This window comes from Neopelma chrysocephalum, unplaced genomic scaffold (genome assembly GCF_003984885.1).
Source record: "Neopelma chrysocephalum unplaced genomic scaffold, ASM398488v2 Primary Assembly neopelma1_42b, whole genome shotgun sequence".
NCBI classification, from domain to species: domain Eukaryota; kingdom Metazoa; phylum Chordata; class Aves; order Passeriformes; family Pipridae; genus Neopelma; species Neopelma chrysocephalum.
The window spans coordinates 7,438,931-7,453,292 of NW_020897701.1; the positions used below are offsets into that span (position 1 = coordinate 7,438,931).

The window sequence follows — 14,362 nt, forward strand, 5'->3', positions numbered from 1 at the left end:
TTCTACCAGTTGAAACTCAGCAGAAGCAACATTTTTATGGTAATGTCTTACAGGAACACAATACAGAAACTTTTTAATTCTTCACATAAATGCTCTACTTATTAAAGGATGTGGAAAAATATGTTTTGCTGCTGTTTCAGGAGTCAGATTCCTCAATGATACTTTCTGGCATTTACTCTCCTGGAACTTGACAGAAGTTTGCTGTGCCCCATCTGATAATTTTCTCTGGTTACTTCTAATAGATATCCAAAATAAACCACATTTTTTAAAACTTACATTAACTGATCCATCAGTGAGAGAGAAGTATATTTTACAGTTTAAGTATTGCATTATTTAATACAACTTAAAACTTTAATAGGGCATTTTGCTGAGATTTGCACAGCACTGTAGTGGGGGTGCCAGGTGCCCACCAAAGCTGCTCTATCACTCCTTCTTTTAAACCACAGAGGGGAGAGAAACTGCAATGGGTCAAGATAAGAGCAGGAAGATCATTCACCAATTACTGTCAGAGGCAATACAGACTCAGCTTGGGAAAATCAACTGAATTTATTACCAATCAAAGTAGAACAGGATAATTAGAAATAAAACCATATCTTTAAAACAATTTAGTGTTTGAATACTCTTGCAAAACGGAAGCTACTTACATTACGGCCCTCTGCCTCCTTAACTCTTCACTCTTGTGACCACTGACAGGACTTGAGTAAATGGCATGAAGCTGAGTCGGAGTGTTTAGTTTGGATATCAGGGAAAACGTTCACCCAGAGGGTGGTTGAGCACTGGAACAGGCTCCCCAGGGAAGTAGTCACAACACCAAGCCTGACAGAGTTCAAATAATGTTTGGACAATGCTCTCAGGCACATGGTGTGATTCTTGATGTGTCCTGCATAGGGCCAGGAGTTGGACTTGATGATCCTGACGGGTCCCTTCCAACTCAGCATATTCTACAATTCTATGATTAACACTGACAGCACTGCATGACAAAACTGCTTCCTATCAGAGCACCTTCATTCTAACTTAATTTACATCTGCTTTTTCCCCCTTGAATCTTGAATCTTAATTTTTTTAAGCAATTATCAGATTTTACAGTATTTTTCTTCTCCTAAAAAACTTTGTACCTCATGAACAGCATGATATATCACTACTAAAAGGCATATGAAAGCAAAGAAGGCAAATTAACGTCCTTTTAAAACAAAACTCAGATTTGAAGATCCACTCTTCTGCTCTCAGAGAGCACCTGAAAGATCCTCATACCACAAATGTTCAAGGCAAAGTACTAACAGCACTTCATGGTTTCATAGAATCAGACTGGTTTGGGTTGGAAGGGACCTTAAAGATCATCTAATTCCCACCCCCTGCCATGAGGGGTGGGGGTGTCACTAGACCAGGTTGCTCAGGGCCCCGTCCAGCCCGGCCCTGAACATTCTCCTTTCACCGGGACCCCCGTAGGTCCCGCTGGGAGGAAAGAGGAAGCGCTTAAACACTCCTGCCAGCTGGGGCAGGTGGCCGGAGTTCCGCTCCCTCCCGGCGCCTCCCCCGCGCCCCCGCCCCCGTTCCCCCGGCGACGCCCCGCCCGCGGCGTCGCCGGTGCGGCCGTTGCTGCGGCACCCGCGGGGCGGCTGAGGGGCTGCGTGTGCCCCGGGCCGGCCGGACAAGCACCGCACCCGCCGGGCTCACAGGGGGCCCCGCCCCGGGCTGTGCCTTGGGAAGGGCAGGAGCGAGGCCACTTGTGGCACGGACGCAAGGCCCCGGCCGGCCCGAGCCGCACGCTGCCACAGAGGGGCCCCGGGCACTCGCCTGCTAAGACCCTTATAAGCCTCAGCGGGAAAAGGGACCAGCTCCCTAGGAATACCGAGAGATAAGGCAAGGGCTGAGCCGCCACGAGGACCGAGGGAGAGCATCTCTCAGCCACAAGCAGCCCTCCAAGCACAGGACCAAACAGGAGGTGTCGGCTAGAGCCGTGCACCGGGACAAGGACCGTATCAATCGCAGAGCCCAGTTTAACACCTCTGTCATCTGCGGCCAGCAGAGTAAGCCCCTGAGAAGCTGCAGGGGCCAGAAAGAAACACCAGCCAGAGATAAGCGCTGGGACAAGCCTCCCATCAGGCACGGGGGGGGGGGCCAGGCAAAAACATGGATCAGTCGCCAGGATTAAACCCTTCCCAGGGTGCTGATCAGACATATGCCTATGAACGTGGGCATGGCCCTTATCAGCCACACGAACCAGGTTATGGTCTTGATCAGCCAGATTACAGCCCATATGATGATCAGATACCCGATCCAAAAGCCCGAATGCTGGCAATCCAGAATGCAAAAGCCTATTTACTGAAGACCAGCACAACATCTGGCCTGAACTTGTAAGTATGAAAAAGAGTCAATCAAAAATGGTAGGAAGTATGAGTGGAGAGAAGATTAGTGTTGGTAAAAGGGCAAAGGGTTATGTTAAGAAAGGGAAGGATACCAGGGAGGTATATACAGAATGGGTCAATATGTTATAAATGCAACATGTCATCACTATGTGATACTTGCATGTGTCCAACATCTTTCAGAATCAAAATTCCTAAAGGAATTTTATGGGGAGTCCAAAAAGAAATTGATTTGATTAGGAGCAAGTTTAAATTCAGCTTCAGCGCCTAAGATGGGGGGGTATATACAAAAAATTGAAGATGGGACTGCTCCCAAGTATAATCAGGCTAGTTTTAAGTCTAATTTTTCATAATGGTCCATGAGCGCCTTTCTTCTAATTATTCCAATGACTTCTCCAAAGTTCCAGATGATTAGCTTCTACTTCAGATATTAAAAGCATAATATTCTGAGATAATTTTTTGTAGTTGGCCAACAATATTTACATTTATATGACAGATACGATCATCTTGCTAATGTGCTAACAAAGATCCTGGATGAACAGCCCACAAATACAGTAGACATAATTGAGAATATCAGCAAGGATGTGAAGTGGGCTCGATTTCAGAAAAAAATGGACACTCTTCGAGATGAATATGAGATTCCTCCAACATATGAAGCTGCAGAAAAGTGTAAAGCTTTGTTCATCAAGGAAAATGGAGAAGAAAATGAAGAAATAATAGAAGAAGAGATAGTGAGTTATTACCAGAGTGAAACAGATTACCCTCCGTATCAGGGAATGGGTGGGTGGATGGTGTGAAGAGAAACGGAGGAAGTTGTGGTCTCTTCTGTAGCGCTGCCTCTCACAAACATATAAATAATTGCAATCACAGTATGGTGCCCTCTCCATAGCTGAGCTGGTCCCATGTCTAGTTGTGAAGAAGAAAACCCATCCGGTTACTTAGTTGGGATTTTTTCATGTAGTAAATCTACTATCCTGAGCCTTTAAAATTGTGGATGTTCTAGAGATGATGAACAGAAAGTAAAGTTTATAACATCTCCCATATGCCAGTTCAGCATGGAATATTGCTTCCGTGTTTCTTTTCTTTATCTAAAAGGGACATTTCTTTATCTAAAGAGACCATAATATTAGATGCCAGTTACAGAATATTGTGCACGGCTGCTAGTGTAAAACAGAGAATGCAGAATTTTGTGATCTTTCCAGCTCCAAGTGTGGTTCCAGTCTGTCCTTCTCCAACTGAAACAAAATATGGTTTTAATGAAGAACTGCTAGACTTGAAAAGCCCCTTCTTAAAACAGGATTTTTTATTATTCAGTTACATATATTCAGAAGCATTTGTACCCAATGAAAAATTAGAATTCTTATAATGAGAATTATAAGAATATAAATGAGAATTCATATAATAACCAAGGGAAAGCAACCAACAAGATGTTGATTTTCATATTAAGTTACCAGTATATATTCAAATGAATTGCCATTGCACAGTACAAATACCAACAACAGAAGAGATAGTCCTTCATCTTTTCCGTAGCCTATTATGTATCTTACAGTAACAATATAGGATAGAAAAAATGGCAAAAAAGCAGGTTATTTCAGAAAAGAATTCTGAATTTTTCATACTCCTGTCAATCTTGCTTTGATATAAGAAACCTGGAAGGTCTAAGGAAGCTTATGAAGCTAGCACTAATTCCTCCAAATTCCCTATGCTGTCATGTCCAATTTCTAATAACTCTGTCTGTGTTATATGATCACCTACCCCCATGAAATGAGAGAAGGGTGATAAAGTGAATGGAAATACTTAATTAAATCATTACTGGCCTAGTTCTGCTTCCACTGAAGCCAGATGGGGTCTTCCTCTGGACTTGTAAGAGCAGGGGGCAGTATTTTAAAAAATGCATGGAGCTGTACGCCAAGGTCTTCAAATAAACAGCATTCACTCCAGAGAAATATTGCTGGTCTGGTGCCTCAATATATAAAGTCTGTATTATATTTTCCCCCAAATCCATCTGTCACAAACAGAAGGAAACAGAGTGTCACTGTTTACAGGCCTCCTAGCTGACATGCCCTAGCACTGAAGTCCTTTGTAGATTCTGTGTAAGAATTCTGACTTTCCTTATGTTGCCGTAATTAGGAGTTTGAACTTTTAAATCCTGTGTTCTAAAAGCTGCAGTTCATCTGAGTTTTCTTCTTTATCCTTAAAAGGCATTTTTAATTTTTCTAAATGATAGTGAAAGATGTGGTGAATGAATATCTGCAAAGCACTTTGAGAGAATGAGTAGCACTACAGGAAAGAGAAGTATAATGTTCAGTACATAACATGTTTAATTTTTCAAATAGATAATTATATTATTCTTTAGCTCTAACTCCAAATCTTCTTTCCCAGGGACATTCCCCTCTACCGAATGTGATGGAAACAGCCTTTTATTTTGAACAGGCTGGAATTGGCTTGAGCAAAGATGAATCCTATTATATATTCCTTGCCCTTAAAAACCTAACTAGCGTTCAGCCAATCCAAACCTGTCGCTTCTGGGGCAAGATTTTGGGCCTGGAAATGAACTATATTATAGCAGAAGCACAATTACGTGAAGGGGAAGAGGAGGAGGAAGCAGGAGAGGAAGCTACTGAGGAAGAAGTGAAAGGGATGGAAGAGGTCGAAGAGCAAGATGAGGAAAAAGAAAAAGAAGATGAACCACCAAAGTCCACCTATAAACCCCCACCTGATATCCCAAAAGAAGAAAACGGGACTGGGGCTAATAAATATGTCTACTTTGTCTGTAATGAGCCAGGCAAACCCTGGGTGAAGTTGCCTCCAGTGACACCAGCCCAGATTGTCTGTGCCAGGAAAATCAAGAAGTTCTTCACTGGTCGGCTGCATGCTCCTGTTGTGAGCTTTCCTCCTTTCCCTGGAAACGAGGCCAATTACCTGCGTGCACAGATAGCTCGAATCTCAGCAGGAACCCATGTCTCTCCCACTGGATTTTACCAGTTTCCAGAAGAGGAAGAAGAAGAAGAAGGTGGTGACACATATGAAGAAAATCCTGAGTTTGAGCCTCCTCCTGTGGCTGAAATGGTGGATTCTCTCTCCACATGGGCACACCACGTAAAGAATATTCTGAAGCAGGTATGTGCTCAGCAGGTATGTGCTCACACCGAGCACCATTCGGATACCATTCACACTGCAGTACTTGTACAGTACAGAATGTCAATGACACTCCTCACCTGCACATTCAAACTATGGTATTGGACTGCAACATTTTTATACAGAAGATATATTTTATATATGATATGTAAATATCTTGCACGTGTACATATATATATATATTTAGGAACCTTCTAGATTTAGTACTTTTTCAATTATGTGTTCTTGAGGTTGAAACCTATCTTTAGATAACAGTATGGAGTTAGGCCCTGATAACTATGATTTCTGGTAATCTTTTGTATTAGGTTCTCTGCTTTGACATCCTTACTTGACAAAAATGTTTAAAATTTTCCTTTCTTGGGTAGGATGCTAAAATGCAGATAGCTTTTGATTGTATGCTAAGTGGAACTTATTTGTTGTTTTCTTCTTTTTGTTTTATACTTTCTGCTGTAAAACATGCAAGTGAAAAAGCTTAAAAGCATGTGCTATCAGGCCTGTGCTAGAAAGAGTTATTACTAATTTGATGATCATTGCTGGATGGTTGGCTGGCCAGTCTACCAGTTCAAGAATGCTAGTGTAATATAACAGCAAATGGTAGGAAATGACGTTTAAACTTACTACCAGCAAAACAATAGTTGTAAAAAATAAAGTTTATGTGCACTAGAATCTTAAGAACATGTTCCTCTGACTGGTAGCTAAATAACAAGGTAGATTTTAAAGGAAGAGGTAAGTCCATAAGTTAAGCCTCTTGGTTTGCAGTAACTGGTAGTCTAGCAAGGATATAAACGAAACTGGTCAGGAACTGAAGACTACAAAATCACAAAAAACGAATGGCAGAGGTATAAGGTTATTCTGAAATAGTAAGCAGGGATGAGCGAGGAAGGAGGGAGGAAAGAAGGATATAGGAAATTCTCTGCCAAGAGGATAAAATATTCTACCAAGAGGATACAATATTCTGCCAACAATATACCGGTTATGGAATATATACTTTTCTTCTCCCTATCCCTTAACTCTGTGTGTGTGTCTGAGCCAATTGTTTTAACTGGCTTGCATTCTTTCAGTGATTGTTACATGTATTTATTATTTTTCTGTATCAATTATAGGGTCGCTGTGTTTGGATTAATCCTCAAAAATTAGAGGAAAAAAATGAAGAAGAAGAAGAGGAGGAAGAGGAGGAAGAGGAGATGGATGAGCAACAGGCAGAAACAGGACCACCCCTTCTTACTCTGCTCTCTGAAGATGAAGGTATTCTTCGTGGAACATGAAGTTTTTGATAGAGAGCCACTAGGAATGTTGGCATTTAGGTAGTAAATATTTGAAGTTATAGGACTCTGGCACTTTTTGGAGCAATATAGTTTGCCCCTGTGGGGTAAACACATTCTTTTACAGAATCAATCAAAAGCAAAATGGTTAACAGTATAGACATTAAAACTGAAATAATCAGGTTTACTAGGTAACAATCTTGTTGAGATTAAAGGGAAAAAAATAACTTAGACTTGTCAGGTTATTGCACATTCAGGACAGCTCACTACATGAAATACATTCAGCTATTTTTACCTCATCTTTTTAGGCCAAAAAAAAAAAAGTGTGTGTGCATGTGTAAATAAATAAATTAATTAATATGTACACACATACACTTATATTCGGTATTTATATAAGCGTTTAGATGTTTTAGCATATTCCTGCAGTAAATCATGGGAATAAGGGAGCCTGAATATTAGATTACATCAATATTAAATTATTTTCCTACTCTCCATTCTTTAATGGAGGTGAAATATAACTATATAATGTATCCATAAGTGCTAAAAAGTCCTTGACAAAAGAAACCAGGGTTAATGCTACTGAATTTGAGTAGCACTCCTGTGGGTCTCTTAGAATTCCCATGCTCCATGCTCATACATTCGAGCCACTTGTTCAAATACAGTTTATTGTTTCTGACTTCTGGCTCTTCTAACATGCAACTTAATTTAACTGTTGCTTGAATTCTGTAAGTCTTTCTGTAATTCTGAAAATCTTGTAGCTCAGTCTTAAATGTTTTGTAGAGGCTTCTAAGTCCATTTATTCATAGACAGTGTGTGTTTGGCTGTCTCCAGGAATTAAAGACATCCCTGCTTGGACAGCTCAGCATTCTACAAACCTGATCCCACAACACTCTGTTGCAATTATCCAGTCTAACCGGTGGCCTGGAGCATATGCCTTTGCATCTGGCAGGTGAGAATCTAGTTGACATGGTTACAACACAGACTGTATATGCTACACACAGGCACCTGGCAAAGTTGCTTTATTATTAATTCATTGACTGAATTCTAATTATTCCAAAGACTGATGGAGAAGGCCACTTGAATGTGCACAGCAACAGTAAATATGTATTTAAGACTGAAAACAAATAATCATTGGAAAGACTGGTATAAAGTTAGTGGATGTAAATGTCCAGTTAGTATTTGGGCACAGTCCTTGATTTAAAACCTGTATTCTTGGGTCTGTGGTACTTTCTACAAAAACATCTACATTCTGTGGTTCTAACACTCGTTTTTTTCCACTACAAATGGTACAGTCATGACCTCCACCTGCTTTTAAAAAGGCACTGGAGTTGGTGTCAGAAATGGCACTATGTTGTTACCCAAGTGAAGTTGGAGTCATATTGCAATATAGTGCAGTGACACTTCATCATTTTAAACAGAAGATGTATTAATCAACCATTAGAGCAGTTAAAAAAAGGTGCCATTGTCACAGGGTATCTTGTCGTGATACGTGAGGCCTTGGTCTGGTGGGGGAAGAAAGACACGCAAGACACACTAGGACAGTGAGACAAGAGATGTCTGCCTGCTCAGCGCAGCAGGCAGCCTTTATTGAGCATGCTAACTTCTACTTTCCCCCACACAACATAAACATATTTTCACAAAGACATCCAGGAGTTCAAGCACCTGCACATTATCAAACAGTCTTAACCTTGTACTCCCTGCAACCAAAGGCCGTGTCCATGGAAACCATCTAACCAGCTCCACTGCTCCCATGGAACACGGCCTAACTTTTGCACTACCTCAAACTTTAATTGTGGGGCTACAACTTCACCCCACATGCCATCCTTTAAATTCTTCTGTTATAGGATATCTGTAACTTTTTGCGCAGCAGAGTAAGGAAGCCTGACAGTATCTCTGCTGATATTTTGTCAGGGGCTGAAGGTTTTCTTTCACTTTTCTTTCTCAGGAAATTTGAGAACATCTACTTTGGCTGGGGTCACAAATACAGTCCAGAAAACTACACTCCCATCCTGCCCCCACCAGTGCAAGAAGAATATCCCAGTGGTCCAGCAATCACGGAGGCAAGAGACCCCACTCTGGAAGAGGAACTGGCTTTCAAGGCTGCACAGGAAGCTTTAGCCGCAGGTGAAGAAGAGGAAGAGGAAGAGGAAGAAGAGGGAGATGATTAAAATGTGTGGGAAAACATATTGTTTTAAAACTTTAAACGTGAATAGTATTTTGATAATGTTGTCATTAATTTGTTGACCTTAAAAGAAATGCAATTGGAGCATGCTTTCTTTTTTGATTTCTGTAGGCTTCTCTTTGCAGCTACCTTCCACTCCTTCTCCACCCCTAAAGCCCTTCATGAAGACTGTGCAATGAATGACTTAGCCTTTTTCTTAGATGACTGTGCAGTCTGCTTGCTAAGATATTGATTTGAACTAAGAACTATAATCCACCAGATGTTCACAGTTTTTCTAACCCTCACTTCAATACATTTTAAATAAAAAAAATTATAATCACATAACAATGTGTGAAATGTGTGCTTTTGTGTATGAAAGCATACTGTTTAGATTCAGTAGACAGCTTATCGAGGTACTGGGCAAGTGCATGGGGATGACACTGATCAGCAGCTCTGCTGAGGCCGCACTTCAAATCCTGTGTTCAGTTTTGGGCCCCTCACTGCAAGAGAGACATTGAGGTGCTGGAGCATATCCAGAGAAAGGCAACAGAGCTGGTGAAGGGTCTGGGCACAAGTCTGATGAGCGGCTGAGGGAGCTGGGGGTGTTTAACCTGGAGAGGAGGCGGCTGAGGGGTGACCTTATCACTCTCTACAACTACCTGAAAGGAGGTTGTAGCCAGGTAGGGATGAGTCTCCTCCTCAGTTACAAGCGATATAAGCAGAGCAAACAGCCTCAAGTTGCGCCAGGAGAGGTTTAGATTTGGATATTAGGAAAAATTTCTCTATGGAAAAGGCTGCTATGGATTGGAACCGGCTGCCCAGGGCAGTGGTGGAGCCACCATCCCTAAAGGTATTTAAATGACCTGCAGCTGTGGCATTTGAGGACACGGTTTAGCGGTGAATACGGCGGTGCTGGGTTTAAGGTCAAACTCGATGCTCCTGGAGCGTTTTCCCCGGGGCAGCCATCCCTCCATCCCCAGACCACGGCCGCGCCGACGCGCGCCGCTCGCATCCCTGGGCGGCACCACCACAGCGCTGACGGCAGACGGGAGGGGGGGGTGTCACGGGAGAGCTCCAAGGCTGATCAGCCTGTCCCTCACGATTCTTTCCTTGCTCGTTCCCCTCGCTCCTTCCCCCCCCAGATGCTGACGAGTGGTACGCTCCGCGTGCGGCGTCCGTCCCACGTGGGCCAATAGGGAGCGGTCTCTGGAGCAGTTCAAACTGCGGCGGCGGTTGGGGCCGGCGGTGCTTGTCCCGAGTGGTCCCGGGTCCCTGTCCCGGTCTCCCTTGTCCCGGGCGGGCATGGCGGACGAGGGCGCGGTCACGGTCTGCGTGCGTGTGCGGCCGCTCATCGCCAGGTGAGGCTCCGGGCAGGCGGGAGGGGGAGGCTGCAGCGGCACTTACCCCGGAATGCTGCCGTGCTCCTCGCACCGTGAGGGGGCCGGGGCAGGAAGACGGTATCTATCCGCGTGGCGGAAGGAGGGATCCGGATCCCTCCGGGGTAGAGGGTCGCGGTCAGGGGTCCGTGTTACGGGAGCAGAGCCCTGACCCGATGAAGGTAACAGAGTATCTTCTTCTCTTAGAGAAAATGCTTCAGGAGATAAAGTGTCCCTGCACTGGAAGAGCGAAAATAATACTGTTTCCGACGTGAATGGTACCAAAATATTTAGTTACGGTAAGAATGTGAAAGCAATTGCTTTGCTTTGATGCTTATGCGGACTTTTGCTACTGTACTGCTTGAACGTGTCGACGTGAGTGCCCTGAGGTTCCTGCAGTGTTCCTGAACTTTTCCAATTAAATAATTCTGAAGGAATGTCGTTGAGACACACAGGATTTCTGATATAGACAACACTGGGAATGTGCTTTTGAAGTCAGCTTCCTGGTGGACGTTGCTTTCTCTGTTCTGGTTTATGCTCTGGTGGCTTTGGAACACAGGAACTCGATTCTTTTCATATGAAATCCAGTTACAGACTAGACCAGGGCTAGTCCAGAGCATTTAGGGAGAAGGGGGTGGGGGGTAGTGGGTTGACCGTGGCTGGTTGCCAAGTACCCACTAAAGTCACTCTCTCACTCACCCTCTGCAACTAGACAGAGGAGAGAAAAAAAACAGCTAAGGATTCATGAGTTGAGATAAGAGCTGGGAGAGGTCACTTACTGATTACCTTCATGGGCAAAACAGACTCAAAGTGGAGATATTAATTGAATTTATTACTAACAGGATTAGAGCAAAATAATCTTAAAAACACCTTCCCCCCACCCCTGCTTCCTTCCAAGCTCTCCCTTCTCCCCTCCAGCAGTGCAGGGAGACAAGGAATAGGGGTTATGGTAAGTTGTTGTTTCTGCCGCTGCTCAGGAAGAGGAGTCCTTCTCCAGCTCCTGTGGGGTCTCTCCTATGGGATACAGTCCTTGATGGACCTCTCCAGCATGAGTCCATCCCTCGGGCAACTGTTCTTCATGAAACTGCTGTCCCATGGGTCACTCCTCCATGGGGTGCAGTGCTTCAGGAATGAGCTGTACCAGTGTGGGTCCTTCACATGGGCCACAAGTCCTACCAGGGAAAAACCTGCTCCAGCATGGGCTTCCCTCTCCATGGGCCTCAGGTCCCCAGCAGAACCCTGCTGCATCTTGGGCCTCCCACAGGGTCACAGCCTCCTTCAGATATCCACCTGCTCCAGAGTGGGCACCTCCATGGGCTGCAGGTTGATCTCTGCACCCTGATGGTCCTCCGTGGGCTGCACAGGGACAATTAGCCTGTCTTGTCTGATTTACAATCCTCAGAGATAAACTAGCCATAACTATACTAAATAGGATGACTGTTTAACTGTGTCCTCCATTCTTACAGTTTTATTACTTATTTGTCATATGTGCATTGCATCTTTCTTGGTTTTGTGTTTAATATTTATTTTAAAATAAAATTCTAAAAGCCTGATTAGTAGTACCACAATGATATTTTATGTTTGAATTACTCTACAAACAGTGATGCTGATTTATTGGATTTGAAGTCAGTGATACTGAGTAAGATGATAGGTCGGTTTTGACTTGCAATACAAGGGATTCACATGCTTTATTTTAATTTGTTTTTAAGATCGTGTCTTTCACTCCAGTGACAACACTCAGCAGTTATATGATGGTGTAGCTGTTCCAATTATACAGTCAGCTGTGCGAGGTTATAATGGTAAGTTTTAAAACTGTGTTTAAATCCTGTTTGTAATGTGTTTTAGAAATAATTGGTAAAACTCTACTATCTTTCTAGGCACAATTTTTGCTTACGGACAGACTGCTTCAGGGAAGACTTACACAATGATGGGAAATGAAGATTCTGTGGGCATTATCCCTAAGGCAATTCAACATGTTTTCAAAATTATTTGTGAGGTGAGCAATTCCATTAAATTGAAGTGACTGAAAGGACTAGTAATATTTGTGATCATTACATAAAAGTTAATTTTAGTATCAAGGAGCTTATGAAGGAAGTGAATTTATATTGGACTATATGTTGCAGTTGCTTTGCTAGCCTGGAAAAGATGAGTGGTTTAAAACAAAAAGCTAATGAGGCTTTAGTTGAAATTAAATCAGAGCAACACTGACGAGGGTTGTTAAACTTGCAAATATGTTAAACATTGATTACAAGTATAAATAGATACTCACTGTTTCATGTGGTAGATAAGGTAACATGAAGCTTTATGTTTATTCTGCTATTTTAAAAGTCTAAAAACTAACAACAATAAAGACTTTTTTTTGGTGGGAAGAATATGATACTATATTTACTTATTTCAGACTTACAAAAGAATTGCTAATTGCTCAAGGTTAATAAAAGTAAGGAGAAGGTGTAAGTTAAAACAGTGATTTCTAAAACATGATTTGCAGAGCGCTTGCTTCTGCCTTGAGGGTATCAAGTAATCATTATCAGTGAAATGCTCTCTGCTCCTTTAAGGAGGTGCAGGGTACCTTGGGAGGTTTATGAAAGTAACTGAAGCCAAAAAAACTTTCCCGGAGTCCATTGTGCAGCCTTTGCTCATCCCGATATTCTCTACTAGGGAGGTAGGGGAAAAAGCAGCAGCAAAGTAAATCCAAACAAGCAGAGAGAGAAGACAGGGTACACAGAGAGAAAAGAGCCTAAGCAGGAGGAAATTGGTTATGAAAAGGATATTTGAGTGGGAAGGCCATTGTCATGCTTCTGTAGGGCAGTTATCTTAACTTTACAACCTATTAGAAGTGGTATACCATTAATGCAGCTGAAAAGAGGTGGTAGAGAAGAAAAATTATTCTGTATTGGTAGATGCTAATGCTACATAGAGGATGAGGGGAAAGAAATCTGTAGAACAATATCCAAACATGTATCTCTGAGTTAAGAATACTTGCATTAAAAGGTGTTCATCAGTTAGTCTGCTAATAATTTTTTTTTTCTCTTTCAATGTTAGATCCCAGATAGAGAATTCTTGCTAAGGGTTTCTTACATGGAAATCTATAATGAAACCATTACAGATTTGCTTTGTGATAGTAGGAAGAAGAAGCCTCTGGGAATTCGTGAGGACGTTAATGTAAGTGGATCTTATGTAATATAAGTGTTTTATCTGCTTGTAGTAAAAGAATTTGAAAACAAAATGCCTTCAGAGGCACCTAGTTGAAAGCTTTTCTGGGTCAAATTGTGTAATTGTATCCTCAGCATTAGCAGGACACTTGATATAGTAGAATAACAACAATGACTTTGGGCTTTCTGTAGCTAGTTTACCTTTTACAAAGTAGATACCCTTTTCTTCTACTATAATCTCTGAATAACTATGACACTGGAACTATTCAGTAAGATGATCACCATAGAAAAAGAAATCTACTTTAACGCCACCTTCAGTTTCTTTATTATATAAAGTTTTGTAGCAAATAATAAAAATTGGTTGTTTTGTTTTTTTTTAATTTTGATGCCCTAAACAATGGATGTTTTGGGAATATGGGAGGAAGAGAAATTTACCAGTTGTATGATTATATCCTTATAACATTTACTGAGAAATATATTCCTGGATTCCCTCAGAAAATGTCCAGAAGGATATTTCCCGCAGCAGTTCTGTTTTTTGGAAACTTTCTAAATCTCTGGTTTTTGATTCTTGTGCCTTTAAGTCACAGTTTTGATGAAGGTCTAAACTTTACCCATCCTTTGCATTTGGAGTAAAAAGACATTCAACTGTTGAATAAATATCATAATAATTGCAGGTTATGTTAACTTTATGTATTGAAGTGAGTTTTGGAGTTCAGGAGAATTTATGACTGTGTTTATTCTATAGAGGAATACATATGTAGAAGATCTGATTGAAGAAGTAGTGGTTGCCCCAGAACAAGTTATGGAATGGATAAGAAAAGGAGAAAGTAAGTTATTTAGCCACTGTCAGCTGATATTTAAAAAAAAACATTGATGGATCAGGTATATCTAGAACTATGGGGTATCTTTT

At 41.9% G+C, this 14,362-nt stretch overlaps 1 protein-coding gene across 1 annotated transcript; it reads left to right on the forward strand.

The window, feature by feature from the left end:
• Positions 1–1,610: 1,610 nt before the first annotated feature.
• On the forward strand, positions 1,611–9,269 carry LOC113964626 (radial spoke head protein 6 homolog A-like). Its single transcript, XM_027677115.1, has 6 exons — positions 1,611–2,354; positions 2,860–3,094; positions 4,746–5,483; positions 6,605–6,746; positions 7,595–7,712; positions 8,709–9,269. The coding sequence occupies exons 1-6, from the start codon at positions 2,131–2,133 to the stop codon at positions 8,929–8,931; spliced, it is 1,680 nt and encodes a 559-aa protein (XP_027532916.1). The 5' UTR covers positions 1,611–2,130; the 3' UTR covers positions 8,932–9,269.
• Positions 9,270–14,362: the final 5,093 nt, after the last annotated feature.